We start from the raw sequence: 27,893 nt of genomic DNA on the forward strand, positions 1-27,893 counted from the left end.
ATGGGAATTAGGCACCTAACTGCATTAGTTGCCACTTGAATTCATTTGCACTTACCCACTAAGTCACAGGACTAACATTAGCCATGCTCTATTCACACACTACAAATCATTTAATGTTCCATCAACAATCCATTTATTCTGCCTATGTAACTATTCTTAATCTTATTCATAAAAGAGAACAATACTGTTAGTCATTTGTAACATTGGATCCAAACTATAGTTGCAAGTCAGACACAAATTACACCATTCTTCTCCCATTAATGAGATATATCACCTACATCTAGGGCTTGTTACTAACTATACTTAATGTTACTGCCTAACAACTGACTCTCTCCCCTCCCAAAGATCTTGGAGTCCTGGCCATATCTTCCAGAATCAGAGAGCAACATCCCAAACTCTTTTTTTTTTTTTTTATACACACTGGGGTGGGGTGGGGAAGGAATATCAGTAATTCCACATTGGGCAGAGATCAAAACCAACTTCTCTCTTCTCCTCAGTCCCCAAGGTATCCCAGCTGACTCCTAACAATGCTCACCTTTGCCTCCTATCGTTATAAATTTAAAACTGTAAACTCAAAACTCCCACACCACAAGTTATTCTAGCATCCACTTTCTGTCCCATTAGGGCAATAACTCTTGGTCTGAGGTTAGTGGAAATGCTTTTAGAAACCAGACTAAGGGCATTAGTGACAAATTAATCTGTTTATATGTTGGGGCAGGAGAGTGGAAAGTGCCAAGAACGAGATATTGTAATAAACCATGTACAAGACTAATCTTTTTGAATAATTTAAGAAATTAATATTTTTCATTTGCTTTAAGTTATTGTTCATACACTGGTGTTATATAACTTTCCTTTACCAACTTGGTAAACTAAAGCATAATGGACAGCATGTATTGTTTAGCTTTAAAATAATCCAATTTAGCAATTATGTTCTCTTCAAAAATAAGCTAGCAGGTAAAAAAGTAGATCCTCAGGCTCATACAGGCTTGCTGCTAGAGAGCCTCAAATGTACATACAACACTATGAAACTTAAGCCATTAGTGTATGAAAACTCAAGACATGAGAAAATCAATTCTTTTCTTAGAAAACACTGGATTGAAGTTAGTTATTAAAAAGCTACAGGATCCAAGTTTACTTTCAAAAATTAACTTTTAATAACATTCTTTCCAAATGAGTGCACAATTCTTTTTAAAATCCCCCATTATGAAGTACCTTTCAGAATTTTAAACACAAGTAGTGATATAACTTTATATTCCCCTCAATTTACTAACATTTTAAGACAATTGATGTGTCCTAGAAGCATGTCCAAATACACTTTGACATATGGAAGTTTTGTTTACCATGCTTAATAAACTGAATGCAAACAGATTATATCTGCCACACAATTACAAGAGCAACAGTTACAGTTTCTAAATTACAAAAATAGTTATCACCTATTAGCATCTCTATACATATCTTTAGCAATATGCATTTTCTGTACAATGAACACTAATAGTGGTTAAATTGGTGGAAAATGACTCATTAAAACAAAAATTAAAGGACTAGGTAATTAAGTGGCTTAATTAATATATAATGTAAAAATTGTAGGGCTTGTTCCCCATCACCAACCATAACAAATGGCAGTATACTTACTGGTGCACTACCAATACCTAAAGCTGTAACTCAACATTTTAATCCAGTCCACGGAGTACATTCTGGTATTGACAGAGCCCACACACTGGGGCTTCTCTGCTCTCCACATTTCTTATCAAATAAGAACTGTTCCTGACAAATAATGATGGGTTCTTGATAATCTTAAGTAGGCCCAAACTAGAATAGAATTCCATGGCCAGCAGGAAAAAAAAAACAAAAAAAACAAAAAAAAAACAACAACACACAACACACACTACTGTTCCTTACCCTATCAGCATAACCAATTAAATAAATTAGGGTTTAAGGGTTTCCCAAACGAAACAGTATATGGTGCTTTTGTAATACATCTAGTTGTTACCATTCCAGTGAGCAAGACAGTTCAAGACTGACCTAAAAATCATTCTAAATAACGAATACTATGGCCTTTAGACCTAACACACTAAATTCATGTTTTTAACATGCTGAATAAAAAGTCTATTAGTTATTTATTATCCCAACACATTTCTGATTAATACAGTTTAAAGAAGATAGGTTTCCCCTTCTAGAAAAGGAATATATCTTAAAGTGTTGCCAGATGTGGTATTTTTGATTATTTTTTACTTAAGTTATGACAAATGTCAACCAAGGGCCTGATCCTGAAAACCTTATTCATGTAATTAACTCTTGCACATTAAGTAGTCCCATTGAAGTTAACAGGAATATAAACACAAGAAATGGGTTACAGGGTCAGGTGCCAAGTTATTGGTGGACAACTTACAAAATGGTTTTTGGTTATAGACTGGTTATATTTTTCAGCTTTTAACAACGGCAACTAAATAACATTTTGCCTGTAACACTCAACACACCACCTCCAAACATCTCAATTGTTTCACCCTTTCCAAGGGCACATTTCAGTTAGTCAGCTGGTAGCACTAAGTCCATGATGAAAACTTAAAGCATCGCTGGTAGAGTAGTCTGATCTAGTCACTGTACATTAAACAAAAACAACGTTTTGAATTATACTACTATTTAGCAGATTACTCACTTGGAGAATTTCAAGGACCGTTTGTATGAACGTCAATCAGTGTGTGTTAAAATAAAGTTGCCAAATGTAACAGCAATGTTAATATTAAGGTCATGCAGCAGAAGTGCATTAAAACTGTCAAGCTATACTGCATAGCAAATTGTTACAAGAACACTGACCTCCACATTACAATTTTTAAAATAATTATGCAATCTTCTATCGAAGAGCCTCCAGATGAGGAAACAAGTTACAAATGTGGCAGAACATCTAGAAGGCATTTTTCTTCCACAATTCATGAGTAACAATATATCATGGACTGTCTTTCAGAACAAAAGTTGCCTTTTGAACTCCTCTACTGTGTATTCAGTCGGTAGATCTCCAGGGTTTATAGGATACCGTTTTTTTTTTTAAACATTTTTATAGCATATTTTACACATATTTATTAACATAAATGAGCCCTAAGGATAAGAGCTCAATCTAGTTAAGAGTAAGTGTATGGGTCATTTTTAGCCAAATACATCTGGTATCAGTTGTTATAGTATACATTTATATTAGCCTCCCCTTCCACCTCACATAGCAGTTCCAGAGTCAATCCCAAGCTAACACATTTCAATGGATGCAAAATAAACACCTTAATTTAAAGTTACATACCATCTCCTCAGAGACTTTGTGGCCAAATAAATCAGTATTTTACAACCCAAATTATACAAGGATATGCTTCACTATGGACTTAGTAGCTTTTGGGGTTTCTATGAAAAGAGAAAGCTTTCCAACCTACGTTTTTTGTACTATTTCAGGTCCTGATTCTGCATAAGAAATCACTCATTAGCCCCTACCATACACTCAGGTAGATCCCTTTTCAGAATCATACCCTTAGCAGTTAAATATTAAGAAAACATTCTTGTCATCTTGAACCAAAAGTTCCTTAGTTGGACTAGCCTAAGAAAAGTAACTAGCTTTTACACAGATGTATTACTACTGACAGCACTGTTCACGGCAAGACACATTTTATTAATGGATCATTGTCTCAAAATAGCCAATACTTAGAAGATTATATAGAAGTAAAATTACATAAGAGTTTCAGTCTATTTCTGAACCCACAGTTTTGTTCACGGAATGTTTTGCACTGTACCACTGGCAGGTTCTGGCCTTAAATCTGGCATAGCCAGATCCAGAAAGAAATATGCCAAGATTTAGGAAGATCCTGCAGTGGCAAAGTGCTCTAAAGGTAGCAACTCTTACCACACAGTACTCTCTGCTGCTGACACATGGGTCTGGCCAGAGCCTCTCTATATCCTAGTCATTGGCTGAGAAATCAGCCCTTTTAAATTGTCGGCAGTTAGCTGTTCCACACAAATGGTGGTACAAGCTCCCCACACAGCTAACCTACTATCACCAATCACCAACCCCCACCCCAGGCATGCTTTGTTATTCCCAGCCATAGTCAAAGATTGGGCATTTGCAACTACATGTTTATGTATATAATAGCACTAGGTTATATTAAGTGCAGTATAACTTTTTTGATTCTGTTTATTCACCATTTTTCAAATTTATAACCAACTACCAAAAATATTTTTAAGAAGGCAAGAAAGTAACTTGGTTTTGTAATGCCAGCATTGTGTCTTCTGGTTCAATCAGTGTGAACTGACCAGCACTATTTACAGAAATGTGAGGATTTAAAGTCCAATAATGCAAAGGGATATAGGGAGGCACACCTTTACACCCATGCAGAACCCTTAACAGGACCATCACTTATAGCAGAGTAACTTTTTTTTTTAAATTGTGAAGTTTAGCTCCATACAACAAAAAACGTGAAGGGGAAAACAAAAACAACAAAATTACATTTTCAAGCTTTCAGACTATTTCTTAACTGAAAAGTTACCTTTAGAATATAACACTACTGCCAATGAACTGGATTCTTATTTCTAATATCCTATGTTAGAAAGATATGGAAGCATTAAAGCTGCAGTACCTTTTTTAAAAAAATACTGTTCATTTCAATTTAACAATCTAACCACTCAACAGCAAGTATACATTAACCTGTAATTATCCAATTTAGAACTAACTAAATCGGGATTCTTTTAACTAAAACTGAAGACGTTATTTGGATTCAAGTAAAAGAACAAAAGTGTTTTAAACACATTAAAGGCAGTCTCCAAAAATCAAAGAAATTTTAAGATTAAATCTAAATTAAATTATGCCCCTCACAAGGTGAAATGCACAAGCACACAGTTCCGCGGCCAATTATACCTGGCATTCAATGACACTGAAGACATTTACTCAGAATTATTTTAATCAGAAAGTAGCCATATTTGAGTTCTTGTAGTTTAGTGTTTGCATAGGCACTTGCACTTTAAAAAAAAAAAAGTCACTCTCCAATCTCATAATGTGAAGTGTGAGGGCTCAAGAGGATTTGGGCAACTACTGCTTATTCAGTCCATACAGATGTTAAACTACTCGTCAGTGTTAGGTACACATTCTTTATATTTCAAAGTGATTATGATTAGTTATATTTTCAGTTTACATTTAGTTGCCCAAAAGCCATATCTAGACTTACTATGTACACTGTTTAAGTGATTCTGTGTAAACTTGAAAGTGATACACTTGTACTCCAAGCTACTACTACAAAAAATGAAATAACTTTATGCATTTTATATTTTTCATTATCCAATAGAGACTTCAACATTTTTCTTTAACTCAATGATAAATTTTGCAAAGCAGTCATGAATTTGTCATATGCATTATTCGTTTTTAAAAATATGAATAATAAACATTTTCTTTAACTTCCGCATCCTGGGGTAGGGACAGGGAGGAGGTAGAAACAAAAACAAACAAAAAAAAACAGTAGCCAACTTAACACCAGATCCAAAATTCCACATTCAAGGAAAACAAAAACCTTCATTCAAGTTAATAAGAATTTTGTTTGTGCTTAAGGAGGGGGGAGGCGGGGGGGGAAGAGAAAAAAAAAAAAAAATCAAGTAGTTAACCTGTAATGGAAGCATACCTAAAACAGAATTCCAATACAAAGAAAACTGTTTTGTCGTAAGTTTACTAATGCACCCTCAAGGACTATAAGTTACTACATATACAGACATATCCAGATGCTCTAAAGGAAACTGGTGACTTAAATAGAAGCCTTGATCTGTACTACTATATGTTATAGTTTCAGTTCTTAGTATTTAACTTATATATTTATTCCTCTCACAAATGTTCCTTAGTGACATTGTTTCATCTATACAGATAAATATATGCACATTTACTTTAAAATTCTTGTAGCCACATTGTGCTGTAGGCAATCATCCAAGTTCTCTCTCTGAAAATTTAAGATGCATTTTTTCTAGTGAAACAATTTGATAGAAATGTCTACATATCATAAAAGTAAACAGAAAGGGAAATACACTGTTCAACAATTGTGGCTATATACATTTTGCACGTTTCCACCTCCCGCAGATCGTATTAGAAGCAAACAGATCTTCAGGGTTGCTAAACTTTACACACACACCCTTTTAAATAGTAGCAAATCTGATCCACAGTTCTGCTAAGATGAAGTCTGGCAGCAGCAACAGCCATCTTTTTTTTTCTGCATCATCCACTCTGCCACTTTTATTGTGGAGGTTGAGGTACGTTTAGATATTCTGACTGGCCCATTTGATAAGTCGTGTTTCCACCACAGTCTACATACTGGTATCTCTCCTGGGATATTTGTTCAGAGTGGCCAAAGTAAGAGGTCGTCACTGTCACTCTTAAATACAGACAAAAAAAAAAAAAAAAAAGAAAAAGAAGAGACGTTGGTTTGTAAAGGCTACGCAAAAGGAATTTGTGAGATGATCAGTATTTTAAAATCAGATATACATTGTATTCAAAAAAATTTAAAAATATTATATAAATTAAGCAATTTTTATTTCACATTAGTAGCCAGCTAAGTTTTAATTAAAAGTTAATATTGTACTACAGGCACAGAGTTACTATTATATGTGACTACACTATACTTGGAGAGGATGGTGAAACCAATGGAGTTTACCCCAATATCAATTTACCCCAGCTGAAGATCTGATCCATAAAACACACTCCTGGCATATCACTGAGTTTTGTGTTTTAAAAATAGTCATGATGGACTGTATTCAATGTTATTAAAACAAACTCTAAAAGCCCAAACTTTGATTTTTTTTAATTATTATTATCTGGGTGCAAAGGCAAGGTAAATATTTATATCCAAACCACATCCAAATATTCAACACCTCTGGTTTTCATATCAACACAAGAAACTGGCAGTGAGCTTGCAACAGAGATAATATAAGCAGGTGGGGAAGAGATGGGTAAGGGACAGTTTCAGGCTTAAACTATAAATCCCAGTGAGACTTTTGTAACTATAAAAAAAAAAAAAAAAAAAAAAAAAAAAATACTATAACCCTGCCTGTAAGTGAACATAACTCATTTTAAGGGCTTTCTAAAAAACTAATTTAGCAAATATGACTTATCAGACCAACGGTCCTGGAGACAAAAGGTCTTCAGTCACAGAGCAGACAGAGCACTGGCATTGGCTGTGAAAGTTTCTCCACACTTCCAAGCTCCATGTTAAGGAAAGATCATATTTAAACTGCAAATAATTTCTTAAAAGCTGAACCATACAAAGAAATGAACTATTTAGTAATTTTTACCATATTATAAATTAAAATGTTTATTCATTTTATATAGAATATATTTTCCCCCCATGTTTAAGAACACACACACACACTATATATATATATATATATATATATATATAAATATAAATATATAAATATAAATATATAAATATAAATATAAATATATAAAAAAATTAAAATACACTGAATGGCTTCACTAATTACTTTTATGCACAAATACAAGTGATCCATACTTACTGCATCATGACTACTATGTTATGCACTTTAATAGATGGCAAGGTACAGTAATCACTGAAATAACAAAACCAGAATTAGAGTAATCAAGTGGTAAGATTTAACAAGCTAAAATACTGAACTAAAATTCTAATTGAGAGGATATTTACATGCACCTTGGTCTTTAAAGAAGCATTAAGTATGAAGAGCTGTTATTAATGTCAATTAACTATAAAATATTTTAAGTCAAAAGTTGCTGCAAATAGAGCATATTAGCATCTTCTCTACACACAAATCCCTTTCTAAGTTTACATGCAAAAAGTCATTCTATATAAATGTAGATTTCCCCCCCCCCCCCCTGTTAACTACTACTTTTTAAAGTGGGGAAAGGGAAAGTGTGTATTTTAAACAACAAATGTTTAGTCATAGGCTTGCAATTTAAATTTAAATTTCAAGCAGGGGACAGCAGGGCTCTGTAACCAATAGTGCAATTTAAATCTCAAGATATCAGCAAAGAAAGCACAACAGAAAAGCATCAACACATCACTAAGGCTATGTTCACACTACAGCTTAAGTCGGTATAAGCTATGTCACTCAGGGGTCTGAGTGAAACTGCTCACCTGAGCTACGTAAGTTACACCAACTTAAGCTCTGTCCACACGGGAGCTATGTCAGCGGGAGGGCTTCTCCCACTGATATAGCTACCGCTGCTTTCAGGGGCTGGAGTAACTAAGTCAAAGGGAGAGCCAGGGCCAGCTGGTGCATGGGGCGGCAGATTGTTTGAGGCAGCATTCTGCCCAATCTTAGGGTGGCACGGCCACTTTTTTGTTGTTGTTGTTCTTGTTCTGCTCCGGCCGCCCTGTAGGGGGCGGCAGCATGTAGAACCAGAGCGCCCTGCAGGGCAGTCCTCTTCCTTCCCTCCCCGCCGACCGGAGCGGAGCCCTCACGGCAGGCGGCGGCGCAGCGGGAGGGGCCGCATGGCAGCGCCCCTGCTGTAGCCCTGGCCGCCCCCTTCTCTCTCTCTCCCACCCGCTCCCTTCCCCCCCGCCCCAGCCGGTCCCCCTGCACCCGCGCTCCGGCCGCACCACAGGTTTTTTTTTTTTTTTTTTTTTGCTTGGGGCAGCCAAAAAGCCAGAGCCGGCCCTGGGGAGAGCTCTCTCCCATCAGCTTACAGTGTCTCCACTAGCAGTGATGCAGCTGCAGCACTGTAAGCTCTGTAGTGTAGCTAGTGTAAAATTTCTGCCAGACTCCTGGTGCAAAGTTGCAAGGGAAAGAGTCAACAAGGTTGGCAGGCTTTTCTGATAAAATGGATGGGCACAAAGAGTTAAAGTTTGGACATTCAGGAATATGAAAAATAATTATGGCAGTAAGATTCCGAGCTAAGTCACGTATTTGAATCATTAGACTTGTATTTTCTGCACTTTTTTTAAAAAAGATTACATACAAGTGTTTAAGCATTTGTAAGCCAAGTTCATGTGTCACATTTATTCTAATATTTATTAACAATATTTTTTTAAATTTTCTCGAAACATACCCAAGACACTAGTTCTCATTGAATACTATGGCTTAAACCCTGCAATTGGTGTCTACAGTTGTATCAAGTTGAAACTTTTTTTGACTGTGTTTGAATTAAATACAGAAAGCTCATCTGAGGGTAGGTCTACACTTTGCTGGGTATTCCTCTCGGCGATCTGGAGTACCGGCGTCGATGGCGAGCACTTCCGGGATCGATATATCGCGTCTAGACAAGACGCGATGACGGCGAGCACTTCCGGGATCGATATATCGCGTCTAGACAAGACGCGATATATCGATCCCGGAAGTGCTCGCCGTCAACGCCGGTACTCCAGCTCGACGAGAGGAATACCCGGCATCGATGGGGGAGCCTGCCTGCCGCGTCTGGACCTGCGGTAAGTTCGAACTAAGGTACTTTGAATTCAGCTACGTTATTAACGTAGCTGAATTTGCGTACCTTAGTTCGAAATGGGGGGTTAGTGTGGACCAGGCCTGAAAGACATTAATGGACAAAAGATTCTTCATAGTATGGTAACAAAAATGGCAAAGTTAAATTTTCCCAAACTACAAAATTCAACTGAAATTTCAACCCAAATACATTTCTTTTTTGAAGTTATAAATAAACAAATGCTTATAAATTAAGTGTCTCCTCAATTGCAACCACAGGGATTACCATTGTACATCAGTAGTAACATCCACAGTCCAAATAGAATAAATATAAGGGATATAATCCCTCATGTTTTGCATCATAAATCAACTCCCAGCCAGACAGTTAGTGAGGAAGAAACTTTTTCTTGGAGCAGATTATTGTAAATTAGTCCATTACAGGAATTCTTCCACCATTCTCTGAATCACTGGGTACTGGCTAATGCTAGAGACAGGAAACTAATGTAGATGAACCACTGTTCTGATTGACTACAGCAGGGGTAGGTGCTTTCAGAAGTGGTGTGCCGAGTCTTCATTTATTCAGTTTAAGGTTTCGCCTGCCGGTAATACATTGTAACGTTTTTTTTAGACGGGGTCTCTCTCTAAGTGTATATTATATAACTAAACTATTGTTGTATATAAAGTAAATAAGGTTTTCAAAATGTTTAAGAAGCTTCATTTAAAATTAAATTAAAATGCTGATCTTACGACGCCAGCCTGCTCAGCCCTCTGGGTGGGGGGTTCAGGGCAGAGAGCTGGGTGTTGGGGGGGGGAGGGGGAAGGGGAGGACTTGAGGTCATGGCAGAGGGCTGGATGGGCGGGGGGGGACTCGAGGTCAGGGCAAAGGGCTGGAGTGTGTGTGTGGAGGTGCAGGGCACAAGGCTGGGTGTTGGGGCAACTCGAGGTCAGGGCAGAGGGCTGGGGTGCTCGGCTCGTGGGGGTGCTCCCAGCCCCCTGCCCTGAGCAGCTCATGGCAGGGGGCTGGGAGGGATATGCCCTGTTCCACCCCCTTCCCCCAGGCCCGTCCCTACCTCTCTCTGCCTGCTCTACGGAGCAGCCAGCATGCTGCGCTCGGCTCTGCTCCTCTGGGAGGAGCAGAGGCCGGAATGAACCACATTGTGGGAAGAAACAGGGGGGAGAGGGGGAAGAGAGCGTGGCTGCCGCAGGACCAAGCTTCTGCCTCCTGCTCCCGCAGGGGAGAGCAGCGGGTGAAGGGGCTGAGTGGGGCGGGCCAGAGACCCCCCGCTGTCCTCTGTGGGGGCAGGAGGCAGAAGCTTGATCCTGCGGCAGCCAAGCTTCCCCCCCCCCCCCCCCCCCTTCTTCCCACAGTGTGGTGCATTCCGGCCCCTCCGCCCCTCCTCCTCCTCCTCTCAGTGGGCAGCAGCGTGCCACTCAGAATCGGCACGCGTGCCGTAGGTTGCCAACCCCTGGACTACAGCAATGCCCATGTTCCTGTCTAACATTCATAAAAAAGCAGTATGTGCTTTGCTGTTGTATATTCAGTAATTCCTAATCCAAATATAGCATAAGTACAACAATGTGGTAAAAGTTAGTTTTTAGCGGGCACCACTATATAGCATCATTAGTACAATGTTGTATACACATATGTATTTTAAAAGCCAAACACTTACAACATGTAGCTCATTTCATCTTGTATGACTGTGGGCACCATATAATCGATCTGGAAAAACAACAAAAAAAAATTTTCAATGAAATAAGAAACACATAAGATCAAATACGGCTCATATCAAAAACATATCCACATTTACCTGCTTCATATCCAGTGGACCAATGTTGGTGATATTGTTTAGCCGTGCCTTCCCAATAACCGTTTTTGAAAACTGAACTTGGGCTGTAATGTTTGCCACTTCAACAGAATAATAATTGTTGTTTGTTATATTTAGGGTGTTCTGCAAAAAAACCAAACACTTTAGAATTGCCCATAAGTTTCTTGAGAAAGAACAGTTTTGAAAATTAAGTAGAAGTCTCATATCAAAGTGAATAGGTGTATAAGCTATCTTTTGCTTTATCTATCTAACTCCACATACTTTTCTAAACATATTATCTAACAGTGTTTCTCAAACGCAGCCACCATGGCCGCATGCAGCCACCAGGGGCTTTTCTTGCGGCCACAGCCTCCTGAGCTGTGATGTGGGTGAGAGGAAGTGGCAAAATAGCGGCCCCTCCCTGTTGCTCCTGGATGGGTTGGTGCTGAGGCTGCCAGCAGGGGTTGGGCCCTGCACCCCTCTGGAGACACCTGGGGCACAACACTGGAGGAGGAGCAGGCAGCTGGTGAGTTCCCAACTTTCCTGGGGTGTTGGGGCTAGGCTTTGGGCTTCAGCCCTGGTGTGGCGGGACAGCAACAGGCCTGGGGCTCCAGCCACATTGCTTCAGGCTCCATCCCTGGGCCCTGTCCCCTGGCCATGGGGCTTCAGGAGCTGGCCACAGGGCTTCAGACTCCAGACTCCCACTGCCTCCCCTGGCCACTCACCCACCCCATCGCCTGTAATCCCCGCTGCCTCCCCCAACTCCCATCCAGGGTTCAATTTGTCCCCAGGCTTGCCAGGGCTGAGCAAGTCTGCTGTGAAAAGTGATACTTTTAGTTTAGTTAATATCACTTTTCACAACAGACTTACTAAGTAGCAATAAATAAATTACAATGATTTGGACATGTATATTTATTTGTTTTTCCTAAAGCCAATCTAGTATCTTAGGAAAAAAATATGAGAGTGGACACCAAAAATGTGTACTGAGAACCAACGTGTTAAAACATGTTTTAAAACACTAGGCAGCATCCGGTGCAGGCAGAGACAGTGGTGTTTTCACAAATGTTAGCTAATATTTTTATTAAATCTCATTTCTTCTAGGATAAACAAGGTCTTAAATGGCAAGAATGTGAGTGTTGTAGAACTATACCCAATTTTCTTCCCTGCACTGTCAGCTCATTAATTTATGCAGGCAATAACAGGAAATTCATTTCTGTTCACATTAAATGAATAACTGAGTTTTCATCAAAGATTCCAACTCCATGAAGATTTGTGAGAGAAAGTAAAACTGAATCTACTTCCCTTGTTCACAGGAGAATGTGGATCTGTAATGCATACACTACATGGGGAGCCTTTTAGCTATTGTATCCACAGACTATCCCCTTTTCTTAGCCTCCTTCCAGCACGCTGCCACCTCTGCACCAAATTATTTAGTGAACAGTGATGGCCCCACTCTATCCAATTCAGCATGTTGGTACTAAACACTTACATTACTTACATTTTAGAAGGCCACATTTTAAGAAGTATCCGCCTCAACAATTGCAGTCACCCTGTATACTATTTTTAGTGGAGTACAGGTATAGACTTAAGGAAGGCATATCTTTCTTAATAGTAGACCCAGAATCCTGGCTCACCCTCCCAGAGCAGATCAGGAAAAATCCCAGTTTCTACCTCTAAGTCAGGGGTCAGCAACCTTTCAGAAGTGGTGTGCCGAGTCTTCATTTATTCACTCTGATTTAAGGTTTCACGTGCCAGTAATACATTAACGTTTTTAGAAAGTCTCTTTCTATAGGTCTATAATATACACCTCTACCTCGATATAATGCTACCCGATAGAACACGAATTCGGATATAATGCGGTAAAGCAGTGCTCCGGGGAGGGGCGCTGCGCACTCCGGTAGATCAAAGCAAGTTCAATATAATGCGGTTTCACCTATAACACGGTAAGATTTTTTGGCTCTCGAGGACAGTGTTATATCGAGGTAGAGGTGTATAACTAAGCTATTGTTGTATGTAAAGTAAAAAAGGTTTTAAAAATGTTTAAGGAGTTTCATTTAAAATTAAATTAAAATGCAGAGCACCCCAGACCGGTGGCCAGGACCCGGGCAGTGTGAGTGCCACTAAACATCAGCTCGCATGCCGCCTTCGGCACACGTGCCATAGGTTGCCTACCCAAGCTCTAAGTCATACTGCAAGACCTCTACTGTTCCCCAAAGATCCAGACCAGATGAAAGTCTGACAGTAAACTGAGGGTAGCAGCCCATGATTATACAAACTGGAGAAGAGAATTTGACCACCCAAACAGTTGTCACTATCTTTAAAAAACACATAAAATGCTTGTTGGGGTAAACACTGTCAGAATGCTTACAAATAAATGATACACGTTATGTGCCTAGTAAAATTCTATATAATAAAGCATTTTTGACTGGATCCATACGTTGTGTTTTAAGGGGATACTACTTACACACATTTACTGTTCACTTTACCACAATGTTCAGATTGTCTTACCGTAATATTTAGATATATTATACGCCTACTTGTTTCATAACTGACATATACTGACTTCACTCCAATGTATTCAACATCGATGGAACGAGGAAATAAGAAGAATACAGCCAGACCAGAAAGGAGTAAGCATACTATTACAGAAGCAGTCACATAAAGCTTTCTGAAAAGAAAAAGAAAAAAAAAAAAGAAGTGTTAATCTAGTGATATTACCAACAAAAGTGATTTGTTATAAAATTCAAACCACTCCTTTCCTACCATTTATTTTCTTTGTAAGTATATAAGCATTCCTATGTAAAATCAAGATATTTAATCCAGTCTGTCTCCACCTTTCACTCTAACTCTTTAAATTCCATTTAAACTGAGAACAATTAAACTGCATATTATGTTTAAGAAAAATCTTGGAGTATAAATTAATCTTGCTTTCAAGCAGAGTTCAAATACGGAAGTAATTGATGTAATTAGTGACTCAAACTTCAACACATATGGATGCTCTGGTCTAAAATTTTTAAACCTAATTCTGGGGCCCAATATATTTAAGAAAAAGAGCTCAATCAAAAGATACTCTTAATTTGAAATAGAACCGCCAGAACTGAGAGAGCAAGCAAATCAAATTCTGAAATATTGTCATATATGAGAATGAGGCTCCTATATGCCTTGAAAGCACTCTGTCTTACAGGAAAAAATATTTTATACTAAAGCTAAATAGCAATGCTACTAGCTTGCTTAGATGTCTGTTTAATTAAGAACTGTGACTTTTGGTTTCTTGGGGGAAAAAAACAAGGCATATGAAATAAAACCTTGTAATACGGCTTTATAAAACCGCAAATTTGTTCCAAGTTTTGGACACTAAACAAAAAATTCTTCAGAACTGACCTACCATCGTACCATATCTAGATGATTCTTAACCTCTCAGTATAATCTTCAAGTCCTCACAATTAAAGTTATAGAATGTGACAATTTTCACATCCCTATGAAAATGGTATCTTGCCAGTATTCTAAAATGAGGTCTACTAGCAAATAAATGAGTAAATTAAAAAAAGCTATGGCTTCAATAAAACACATTAGGTGTTAGAAATCAGAACTTGGGACTGGTTTAGCAGAGAGATGACAAACCTAAGATAAAGAATTATAAAAATCTCTTTATCCACTAATATTTCCATGTACTTGTTAATAATTGCTAACATTATACTGTTGCCAAATTAAGTACTGTAGGATTTCTAACGTGTGCTAGACATGAAAATAAAAGTCTATTACAGAAAAATCCAAAACCTTTTGATGTCTACCATAAAATATATCATAAATCACTAAGGTTCAACTGGTTTAACACATGGGCAGATCTAATCAATTTAATACAGAGAAAGCAGCAACAAAAAAGGCTAGACCAGAATAATGAGTTTACTGATCCTTGATACTGATGACCAAGAAACCATCCCAAGTCAATTGCTGTTGTATATTTCTTATTTGATAACAGTGGGCCAAATTCACTGCTGATTTAGATGTGACAGTGAAGTTGTGTCTACTTACGTCAGCAATGAATTTGGCCTTTTGCCTTCAGGTTAAAAGCTACTTCGCCCTTGGTCTAGAGTAAAGGCTACTGGATTCTCAAGCAGTGTACAGCCACAGTCTTCTAAAATATTAATCATTTGATACAACTATAGCCCAAAAGATATTGTACTGCATTATGCACCGTGCTACAAAATACCTTGTTAGCAAACAGGTGTGTGCTACCCTGAACCTCTTTTGTTAATGTTTTGAGAGTTGTGGTTAGTTTTGTTATGAAATATGGTTAAGGAATATTGTTTGGAGATACTGAGCCCAAGAAAAGATTACTCAGTGACTTCATTTATGTTTCTTCTTTGGAGAGGGAAAAAAAAACACCACCTATATTCTGATGTTAAATGTGATGCAATATATCAGCAAAAGAAAAGTTCATTTCATACATTCATATTCTTACTGTAACTTACGTTCTTCTTGGCCTCAGCCTCTGATCACTGTATGGAATCAGTGCCACAAGCTGGTTTTCCTGCCCTACAAATATACAAGAACAATTTTCAGAAATATCTTTAGGTGGACTTAGCTATCTCTAAACAAAAACAGTTCAAACAGCATTTTCCAGCAGAGTTTAATGGCACCTCATGATGGATTTTTGTTTTTAATAAAAAGACACAGTAATTAAAACAACATTTTGGAAAGTGTCCTTAGGTATTGAACATCTCTTCATAGACTACACAAAGCAACAGAGGGTCCTTCTACAGATTCATACTAACATGGCTACCCCTCTGATAATAGACTACACAAAAATTCTTTCAATTCCCCGTAGCAGAACAATCTGTGGGTATATTAAGGGACATATGCTTCTATCTCAGAAGAAAGGTTAAGAAGCAATTTTTTGACAGGGCAGTGAAAGGAAATACTTGTTTCTCTGGAAGACAATTATTGTATTGCATTAGCCACCAAAAGCACTAAACAGAACCAGGGGCCCATTACACTAGATGCTGTAGGAACACATGGGAATACACGGTCCCTCCACCAAAGAGTTTCCAATCTAATCCATTCATTTCTGACCTCTGTTCCTTTCTTATGATTCAACAATAGAATTTTTTAATATTCTAAGCACCCTGGAGCAAAGACCAGTTTGTAATACACTATGCACACCTATGATGCATAGGAAGTGAATAATCATCAATGAGTGAGAATTAACAATCTGAACAGCATGGCAGCAAAAGAAAAAGAACAATCACTAATACCAAAACCAAGCTTGCAAGAACAAGAGCTAGTGTTATTTGGGTCAAACCTTTAATGTCAGGACCAAGAATTTTGCTCACAATATCCTCAGTTGCAAAGAACATCTGAAAGTTTACCAACACACGCCCTATGAAGTATCAACAAATTATTCCTGCGGCAGTGAACTGAACATCTATGAAAGTTCAGTGAACTATTATCACATGTGATGCACTTATAATCAACACTTCGGAGGAAAAAACTCCAATGTGTAGCTAATACGACAGACGGAAAAAATGAAGAGAGGGGATGAAGATCACTTATGATTGTTTGTGTCTGAAGAGACTATACAGGATTATCACTGGGGGTCTGAGCCCAGAGCTACCTTGGGGTATGTCTACACTACAATTAGACATTCACGGCTGGTCTGTGCTAACTGACTCAGGCTCGCAGGGCTCTCGCTAAGGGACTGTTCAACTGCAGCGTAGACGCGTGGGGTTGGGCAGGAGCCTGGGCTCAAGGACCCTGCAAGGTGGGAGGATACATCTACAAAGAGACTCGCAGCAGTGAGTCTCAGAGCCAGTTCATTTGACTCTGGGCTCACGTTATGGGACTAAAAATAGCAGTATCAACATTCTCAGGCTGGAATCCAGGTTTTGAGATCCACCTCCTTCTCTGGGTCTCCTACTGCGGGCCCCCCCCCAGTGTACACATTCCCTCAGAGGGCTAAACAGTCTAAGAGCTACAGGAATTTTCCATACAATTCCTACTAAAGACACAAAAGACCTACGAGTTAGTAATTTGTGCACATGGTATTTTTTCCCCTAAAAAAATACAAGTCCCAATAAATGAAACAAAATGACTAAAAGCTCAAAAGTACAAGCAGGACTTGCATAGAAGAGAAGTTGAACGTATGCAGTTTATTTAATGTGCAAGTTGTACAAGAAGCAGGAGAGGAGATAAGGTAGATGTAGCAACACAGCATGTGACAACAGTTAGGTTAAAGTGTGGAGCCCAATCCCAGATATCTAAATATTAATTGCACCATTCAGCTCAAACATACCTTTTGCAATAAGGTATTGTGGAGGTTAAAGTAAGTTGAAACACACTGGTTTCTTGTCCACACCAACAGATTTCTACATTTTTCTTATGAACCCACAACCCCTTCTCTGCAGTTTTCAGTTGTAGATAGACTCATGATTAGGGAAACAACAAAAACAAAGCCACACAAAGTTTCCTCAGAGCGTAAAAATCTTAGTGTTTGCAATACATGAAGGGTTAGAAACATGGTAAGAGGTTTGAGAAAAATTCTGGAATATTTGTTGTTTGAAAAACTGAAAAAAATAATCATGTGATTGTTTAAATATATTCTTTAAACTTGCAAAAAAAATACTGTAATGCTACTTTTATTTTTACTCTGTGCATTGTGTTGAACAGCTGGATTTGGCCAAAAGACAAGAAACAAATTCCATATGATTGCTACAGTTTAACAAAAGCATGAATCCAAGAACATTGTAATTCCAATTGTGCAATATAGTCTCATATATTCACAATTTTGTTACCTAAATTGAAATCTCATTTTATAGCACATTGAATTTATCTTAAAATACCAGTTCACTCTATTAGCCAGTTCTAATGAAAATATTATTTTATTGCACTTTCATTAATTAGCTCACATTTTTCATGTTTAGTATGAGACATGTGTACCAAATAAATGGTTTAATAAGTCACCCTAATGTAAAAATTGAATAAAAAAAATGTGTATGTTTAATAATTTTCTATTTTGATTTACTAAACATTAACTCTAACATTATATATTAGAAACATCCACAACTTAGTATATTTGACAGCCCTTCGTACGGGTCTTTCACATGGCAACAGGAGAGAAAAAGATATGGTTGTAAAACTACAAAAACAGAAGGACTCAGGCCAGATGTGATGCCTAATGATACTAAATCCGTTAGGTTTATGTAAGCCACTACACTGATACTGATATTAGTTGGAAATTACATTGTCTTAAATGTGTTGCTATTTTTTAAAAAATGATGTATTTATTTTTTTCAAATGGTTTTGGTGTCTTTCCTCTCAGAAGATTCTGAGATGCTTTACAAACTGTACTTGAACAAGGACTTTTAACCTGTATTGAAATACAGCTCTCTCTGGAGTAGAATGTGGCAGCCGTTCTATGCCAAAACAACATTTTACTCATGGGGGAATTCTGCACCAAAAAATTAAAAAAATTGTGCACATTATTTTAAAATTCTGCATATTTTATCAAAATAACACAATATAATCATGCCAGTTTCAATTATTTTGGTATTTTATTTCAAAATACCTGTCAGCAGGTATGCCTGCATCAATACAGACCACCCTCCTCCCCCCCCCCCCCCCCCCAAAAAAAAAAAAAGATTCTGGTAATTTTTTTTTTTTTTTTGGACAAATAATAGGTTCCTTACTAGGAATACAGAACTGAATTATTAGGGAGTTGGGGAGCCTCCCGCATGCAGACCCAGGCTGACCCCAAGTCTCTCCCATTCAAACATATCTGGCCCTGTCCCCGCATCCCCAGCCCCATGGGTTTCTACAGCCTCCTCCCACATCCCCATATATCCCTGCAGCCCCCGCCGCTCCAGTCCCCATGTGGCCTTGCACCCCCACTCACATTCAGCCCCTGACTCAATGCTGTCACCCCACTAGCTCTGAGCCCACGCCCAATCTGAACACCAGCCTCTGACCCGCCCTGGCAGCCCCATGTGTCCCACTCTGTCTGTCCTAACTTGGCTCTGCAGGCAGGGTGCTGTGATGAACTTCTACTCCTGGGGGAATTCTGCCCTACTGCGCACTCATAGAATTTCTCCCCCACACACTCACCATCCCCAAAATTACATTATGACCCAGAAGTGCTACAGTTCTGCCTTTTGCCCACTGTTGTGGTGCCATAGCAGTTGGCTGTGTTCATGCCACTGGCTGTTCTGGCGCCACAGTGGCCTCCGGTGGGCAAAAGGCAGAACTACAGCATTTCTGGGGCAGAATGTATTTTCTGTGGAAAAAAAGTTCTGTGGGACACATGAATTCTGCACATGCACAGTGGTGCAGAGTTCCCCCATGAGTAAGATTTTTATGAGGGGAAATGAAGAATAATTGGTCAAATTAAAGATGCAAGAGTAATTTTAGGAAGATTATACTTTGCCAAAAGAGAATTTGATCAAAATCGGATTACTACACTTAAGGCTGTGTCTTCTATAGGCAAAAAGATGAGCTAACACATGGCAACATGCTAGTGATGAGAAGGAAGTTATAGTTTTCACACATATTAGAAGGTCAAGGTAAATCCTAAAGGGAGCATGTAAAACTACAATTTCCTGGTCTTCACCAGGATTGTACCTCCTGTTACCTAACACACAGTAAGAACTCTAGTGTTATCAAAAAAGTCTACTACAGTAACTCCTCACTTAACATTGTAGTTATGTTCCTGAAAAATGCAACTTTCAGTGAAACAATGTTAAACAAATCCAATTGTCCCATAAGATTTAATGTAAATGCGGGGGGTTAGGTTCCAAGGAAAATTTTTTGGGGCAGACAAAAAGCATTATACTGTACAGTACTAAACTGGGGTTGGGAAGTGCCCCTGGCTTACCCCACACAGGCACAGCCCGCTGCAGGCAAGGACGCTAGGAAGCACCTTTGCAGCAGCAGCTTCCCCAGAGAACAGGCTCGAATTTTGCCTCTGCCTGTCCCAGCTCCACTCCAGGGCCACCTCTTCCCACCCCACCTCCCCCACCTCCTCTCAGGAGCACGCCACATCCCTCCCCGCCCCCCCAAAAGTCCTGCCAAACAGCTGTTTGGCGGTGCTTAGGACTTTCTGGGAGGGAGGGGGAGGAGCAGAGACACAGCACTTCCCCGCTCTTGCCCCTCCCTCCCAGAAAGTCCTAAGCGCCTAAGGTGGGGGAAGCGCTGGGAGGGAGGGGAAGGAGGCAGAGAAGCGGAACTTGTGCAATGCTCCCTTGTAAAGTCGCTGCTCTTCCACAGAATCCTACAAGCAGGCAGCCAAATGACGTTATAAGGGAGCATTGCACAACTTTAAACAAGCATGTTCCTTAATTGAGCAGGGACGTAACAATTGAAACAACGTTAAGTGGAACAATGTTAAATGAGGAGTTACTGTACTGAAGAGATGGATTTTGCAATGCAGTTACAGGATAAAAATATTTCATGTCCAGAAACAGACAACCTATTTAAACAGATTTTCCCAAACCACAACTGATGTTTACTATTCAATGCATGCAAAACACATGGCTTTCAAAAAAACCCTCTTCTTGTGGTATGCACAATACACAAAAGCGTGACAGCATGCAGAGAGCTGAATCCCTCAATTATGATTTTAAAAAACAGAATACGTGTGTTGAGAATGATAGATGCTACTATTTAAAGAGGTCCAACAGCCTTCTTAAAGGCAATAAAGGCTGCTTTTTAAAAGAGAAAGACAACGAGAAATAAAGGTTTTAACACAAGATGCAAAGGACATCTAAAAGGAAAACACTATAGCTGCTAATGTACCCTATATACTTGTTCGTAAGCCGAATTTTTTTATTAAAAAAGGGAAGCACCAGAGAAGGGGGTCGGCTTATGAACGGGTATAGAGAGGGAAAGGGGGGACACAACCCTCCCCCAAACAGAGGGAGCAAGGAGAGGCAGCACAGCCAGAAGGGAAGAGGTGGGGCCAGAGTGTCTCTGCTTCTGGCCACGCTGCTCTCCCCACAGCCTCCGAAGCAGCTGCAGCTCTGGGGCTGGCAGGCTGCGGCCGCGCCACCTGGTCTGGCCCGCCAGAACAGGCTGCGGCCGTGTCACCCAGCCAGGCCTGGCCCAGCCAGGCCAGAGATATCCTCCCCAGATAAGGTGGAAAGGGATGGGGAGAGTGTGGGGGAGGTCCTGGGGTGGGATCATGTGGGGGTGGTTACAGGGATTACTCCCCCGACCCCCAGCTTCTCCTCTCCCCCTCCCCCCAAATTTCCCCACCAGTTGCTGTCCTGGCCGTCAGGGTAAGCAGCTTGCGCGCCGGGACACTTTGTTTACTTAGGTTTACCTCCGTGCCTGCGGACGCTCGAGGTAAACAAACCATCTTGGCCCGCCAGCGGCTTATCCTCATGGCCCGGGAGCCAAAGTTTGCTGACCCCTGAATTATGGGGTCGGCTTATGAACGGGTCATCAAAATTTTCCATTTTTACTTATCCATCTTGGGGGAGGTGGGGGGGGGTTCAGCTTATAAATGAACCGCCTTATGATTGAGTCTATGTGGTAATTAGTTTCCATAAAGGCCATTTTTCACAAGTATTTGTTGGTCATTTTAAGAGGTGTAGTAATTTAAAGGGACAGATTGTCAAAGCAAGAATTACACCAGATTCTCTGTACCTTAGTTCCTTACCATAGTCAAAAGACCATATTATACCTACCTTTGCCTAAATTTTTCCATCTATAAAATGAGAACTACACATTACATACCAGTTATAAAGAGTTTTGATATAACTTTTTGTCAAAAGTTATATAAAACTGCAAAGTTAGAATTGTAAAATGTTTGGGACCAATATGTATCATGAAGTACAAGCTTACACATCAATCATCCAAATTGTTACCTCACAAAACTAGTCTGACCATTTTTGTTAAACAGAAAAAACAACTAGAAGACCATATACTTAATAGTCAGTTAAAATTCTGAACTGACTCTCACGTTTTAAAAATAAAGGTTAGCGAGAACATTATTAAAATAATATTCTTAAGGGTGCAGGCTCTGATTACCACAGTATATATTCAAGTGAGAGACCTCATAAAATGTGTCTCTGTATAACTCTGCCTAGTCATTTCAATATAGTCAAGGGATAAAATACCTAGATACAAGGAGAGTTAAGAGCACATAAGCACAAGCAAATCAAGATTAAAGTACTGCACTGATTTTTTCCCCGATACAAATACTAAAAAGGTAACTTTATAAAATGTTGATTCATCGCACTCAATCTGACTGTCTTCTTGGTGGTGCAGGAATAGAAGAGAAAAACAAATTTCAATTACAGAATTGTAGCTATTGGATGCAGGGTATTAGCTTCATTTACAAGGAAATATGCTTAATTTTAATCTATAACACCTACCACGTGGAATTCTCCCTGTTCCCTGGCAAGTGGGACAAGTGACACTGTCTCTTCCAGTAAATTCCACATATGGGAACTGTGACACATCCCCACTTCTTCCATCTTCACTATGGGATTCAGAGTGAACTAATCCATTCCTCATGTTTTCAGATGCTGTACCTCCATCATAGCCATCTTCTTTACACGTATGTAAAGGCAGGTGAGAAAAGGATTTCCCCATGTCTGATGGTAGAGAGAGTTAGAAGTATGTTTTAGTAAAAAAAACCTCAAAAATGGTTTACTGTCTTATGCAAAACCCAAGAGGCGCTATTAATACTGCAGTGTTTAGGAATGAAAAGAACTCAATTCATTTGGAATTCATAATAAAATGAAGTCAGAATAAAACAAGATGCAGTCTGAAATTAAACAGCTGACAATTAACAGAGTTCACTTTGAAGCTCTACAGCAGAGAAGTCAAATATATATAACTTTCAGGATCCATCCAGCCCTACAATTATACTTATATGGCACACAACATTCAAATTGTCCAGAATCACAGCTTTTTTTTTTTAAAGTAATATTTGCAACCAGGAGCGCTAAAAGGAAGAGGAAGCTTCTAAATATGAACTGAGCATAACTGTTGCAGTCATGTCTGCCTGAGTCTGCAAATAGTCCATAACAATGACTGAGAAGTGTGAATTCCCCTAGACCTTATTATCCTAATTGGACATCAACTCTAAAATTCAAATATAACAACATTTCAGAAACAACATTAATTATTTCAGCACTGATCATTTTAGCAAAAAGAACGAGGAAGGAAGTGAAGGCAAGCCCCCAGGGAGGTGGGATTTAGGAGCTGCTGCAGGGAAAGAACTGTAAAGGGAACAACAAAGGAGACAGAAGAGAAAGGTATACGCAAGGAAAGATGAGAAAACAATGGCAGAGACAGAAATCATGACAAAGGGGAGAAGAGCTTCCATTTGAGCATTGCTGAATAATAAAGTACTAAATAAATACCTAAAAGTTTAGTTTTCAGATATAGGCCAGAGTCTGAAAAGGATCTCTATCCAAATATCCCACTGACATCAGTGTGGGACCGTGTAGATTGAGGGGGAATATGGAGTCCTAAATTTATACCCCAACCTACAGAAAACCAAGTGTGGAATTTGGCCCTTTACAAACCAGTTTTGCACCATTAATCTACAGTCTTCTACTCAGCCTGCTTTTCAAATCAACACTACAACAGCTGAAACCCCAATTTTGACCAACTTTAACATTCGTATGACTGGGTGGACCTGTCATCCAGATTATAATTACTTACTTTAAAAATACTTCTAATTAATCTTTTTTTAAAAAACAGCTTTAAAAAAAAAAAAAAACCACGACACACACCTTAAATGTTGATCCCTCTATCTGTAGCAATGCATAACAAAGCTGTATTCCAAGCCTGGAAAATTCACGCACCAAGGGCAACTAAGGAACTTTGCTTGAAGAGACAGGAGCCAAAGACATTAATTTCTACAGAATTTAACATTTCATTTAATTATTATATAAATGTTTAGCCATTATTATTACAAAAATGGCTCTAAATCAGTTTCCATATATAAGGCTATCTTCCCGTATCGAAAGACAGTGTTAATACCCCAACTGCTGCTCCTAGATTTCTAATGAAGAAGTAGATTGAAATGGAAAGCTATCTCTGGAACCCTATAGACATGCGTGAAACTGACAAGAATTTTGTCATTTTTACTCTTATATTGGTCAGGAATCCTGTAAGTAGCGGAGACAGACAGGGCAGATATTCCAGGGGGATGGAGGATACAAAAACAGAGGTCAGGAGACAGGTAGAGTGCTAGGGGACCGCTAACCTTGCAAATACCAGGAAACAGTGAAAGGGGAAGAGTAATGAATGCCCTCCACTTCCCTCTTGCATCAATCAGGAGCCTGAAGATTTGAGGGAAGGGAAAAGCAAATGAACTTCAAATTTTTTGCAGTCTAGGGATAGAGGAGTTTTCAAGTTTCACACACTTATAAAACAGAGGAAGATATATATATTTTATGGATTTACCCATCCCTCCACCTCACACCACCAAGCACAGTACAGGAAGATAACTGATGAGCAAAGAGAGGGATAACGGGGCATGGACTTCTTGCCAGTACATTAGCCCCAGCCCTTGCTGGTGGCCCCTACTTTCTGTACCAACCTTTAACTGGAATAATCCTCTAAATAGTGGGTGTATGGCTATGCTCCAGGCTAAACAGTAGGAGCATTATGACTGCAGAAAAATGACTCCAAGGTGAAATCTTTTGAGAGTGTCTGTACTTTTCTAGTAGTCAGATCATATAATCTACCATTATCATTTTTTATGCAAGGTAGCACACCAACTACCATGACTTAGATTACAGTCTTTCACAGAGTTTGAAAAACTCACTAATGTGAAGTTTGATCCTGCACACATTATTCAGACAAAGCTCCCACTGAACTGAAAGGGTATTTTGCCTTAGTGGGAACTGCAGGATCATGCCATTAATTTCCACTATAGTACCAGAGAAAAGAGATCTTATTGTACAACTGCAGGAATGGAGTTCCTTTATATTTTAGGTGTCCCACACAGAGAAAATAGTATTTTAAGAACTTGCATGCATTCCTTCTGTATGGACTTCTCAGATTATCAAAAAGATACATTATTCCAATAGGTGGTAAAACCTACTGGAAAGGATAGAAAGAGGTCAGAAGTTCCTTACACATCTTACTGATGGTCCCAGCAGCATGACTGCATCATTACAGTTGGGTGAACACAGACATTTGCTTGAATTAAAAATTATGAATGTGTGTGTCAATATTCATGACCCATTTTGTTGGTGTTAGCAAGTATTCATACAAGCCAAGTTTTAGTCACAAGAAAATTCATGATCAGGAAACCTACTCATATGGGTATTCTTGCAACCATTTTGAATGTGCTTTGTGGATTTGGGCATGCATATCATACAACTCAGATGAATAAAAACACAATGTATATTGTAAATAGAAAGCATCCACAGCACAAGCTGCGGGAAGTAGTTTGTGAACAATTTATAGGCTGAAATATGTTCACACAAACGATTTAAATAATGAACAAATTTACAATAATTGGAAATGGTCAGCAAAAACAGAAATAGTTTCTAATTCACTAAATTATTCACTGAGTACACAGGATGGCTCTGCCCCTCTGTTGTCATTAGTCCACTTGGAGAGTTTTATGATTCTGCCACAGCCTTGGAACTATGGAGCCTGAATTCTTTACCTCACGCAATAGAGGTTATTGCCTACGCTGAAACTGGAAACATGCCACCACTCAGGGCAGGTAGACAGGCTCACACTAGCACTGCTGGAGGTACTGCGCTAAAAATAGCAGCGTGGACACTGCGGCATGTGCAATGGATGGGGCCAGTCACCTGCACTCAAATGTGTGCCACAATGTCCACACTTATTTTTAGCATGCTAGCTCAGTCAGAGCAAGTGCAAGTCTCTCTACCTATACTGAAAGGCACACTCCTCCAGGGGATCATACTTTTAGATCCAGAGGTCATGGATTCAATCCCAGCACCTGTTATGCTACAACTGCAACAAACTCGTCCAGCTACACTGCTAGAAGATTCAAATGCCAACTGTAATTGAAAACTACCGGTCCATCTATAACTTAAATATTTTATACCTCAAATCTATAAACGTCAATTCTGAATACCCCAATACAATAGCCCAATACAATGGGATTTAAAAAACCTTAACATTTTGTAGAGGAGAATACAGAAGAAAAGCAATTAGGGAAGCTGCCTGACCTCAAAACCATACAACAAACCAGTGTCAGAGCCAAGATGACAATACAGGAATTCCTGGCTTCTAATCCTGTAGTCAATTCCTTAGACATAATACTTGTCAGTACTACACTACAGCCTACATCAGCATAGCTTGTGTCACTCAGGACCATGAATAGACCACTTCCTGAGTGATATAAGTTACACTGACATAAGTGTTTATATGCACAGCACTATGTTGGTGGAAGAGCTTCTCCTGCCAACATACTTTATGTCACTCATGGAGATGCTTTTTTATGTCTTCACCAGCAGCACCACTGTATATATAGGCATGGCCTAAATGGATACAACTTTTCTTTTAAAAGACAGATTAAAGGTGGAGTTCTTATTTCACTCAACTATATACAAAATTAAAATGCAACTCTAAAAAAAGCAAACAAAATGATGATAATACACCCAGTTTTAAAAGCCATTTTATTGCAGTTGCCTGATCAGCAGAGGATTAGTCATTACTATTACAAACTCTCTCAGGATACATAAGGTAGAAGAGGTAAAGAGACATGACTTGATATTCACAAGTCTGTTCAGCCTGGGTAGGCATGTCTAATGATGTGCAATATACAAGCTTTAACAAGCTCTTTGTCAAATCCCAGCCTTCAGCTATCCACTAAGTACACAGCAAAACGTGTTTCAAGAAAACACTTGAAACTTGGGACCTTGAGACTTTTGTCCTGTGTGGTCAAAATAGAGAGAGACCCCCTCAGCGAAGCCAGGTGTGTTTACATTTGAATCCCACAACCCAGCCACAGCAAAGGGAAACGGGAAGCAGAAACTTAAATTTCACCAGAGACCTAAAAAAAAACAGCTATTAGAGACCACCTCACAAAACACACATACCAAAACCACTGCATGACAACACCATGCCTTGGTCACCCATCCCACCTCAGCACACAACCTCGCTCCTGGACCGCAGGTCCCACCTCAGCGCACACACACACACACACACACACACACACACACACACACACACACACACACTCACTCTCCTAGGCCACCCATCCAATCACACATCTCCCCCTGCCTCCCCCCGACAACACCGCTCCTGGGCCGCAAATCCAATCTACACACACACACACACACCACCGCTCCTGAGCCCCAAATCCCACCTCAGCGCACAGCTACCCCCCCCCCCAACACTGATCTTGGGCCGCACGTCCCACCTCAGCAGCGCCCCGCGCCCCGGCCAGCACTCAGTGTCACCGGCCCACCGGGCCCCTTTCCCACCGCCCAGGCCACAACAGGGCTACACGGCCAGGCCACTCCGCCCCGCCAGGCCCCTCTGCCCGCCGCGATGCCCGGGGTCCCCTGGGCAGCACCGACGGCCGCCGCCCCAACTCGGCGCCCTCTCACCTGCGCGGCCGGGCTCGGCTGCTCGCTCGAGGTAACTGGGCTGCGTGCGCGGCAGGGCCCGGCTCCCGGCGCTGGGAGAAACAACGACGCCAAGCTCGGGAGCCCGGATCCTCTTCAGCGATCGCAGTACGCAGGCGCG

At 39.9% G+C, this 27,893-nt stretch overlaps 1 protein-coding gene across 2 annotated transcripts; it reads right to left on the bottom strand.

Moving 5' to 3' along the window:
* Positions 1-1,130: 1,130 nt before the first annotated feature.
* On the bottom strand, positions 1,131-27,878 carry TMEM106B (transmembrane protein 106B). Of its 2 annotated transcripts, XM_054020312.1 has the most exons (9): positions 27,755-27,878; positions 23,942-24,035; positions 22,571-22,792; positions 15,674-15,737; positions 13,710-13,869; positions 11,205-11,345; positions 11,067-11,116; positions 7,519-7,572; positions 1,131-6,377 (listed from the first exon to the last, which is right to left on the bottom strand). In XM_054020312.1, exons 3-9 carry the CDS (start codon positions 22,788-22,790, stop codon positions 6,239-6,241), a joined length of 828 nt encoding a protein of 275 aa, XP_053876287.1. In that variant the 5' UTR covers positions 22,791-22,792; positions 23,942-24,035; positions 27,755-27,878; the 3' UTR covers positions 1,131-6,238. The 2 variants fall into 2 exon arrangements, with proteins under 2 accessions (XP_053876287.1, XP_053876286.1); XM_054020311.1 differs by lacking the exon at positions 23,942-24,035 and having other exon boundaries at positions 27,755-27,877.
* Positions 27,879-27,893: the final 15 nt, after the last annotated feature.

Source organism: Malaclemys terrapin, chromosome 2 (assembly GCF_027887155.1).
Source record: "Malaclemys terrapin pileata isolate rMalTer1 chromosome 2, rMalTer1.hap1, whole genome shotgun sequence".
In the NCBI taxonomy this organism is placed as follows: Eukaryota; Metazoa; Chordata; order Testudines; family Emydidae; genus Malaclemys; species Malaclemys terrapin.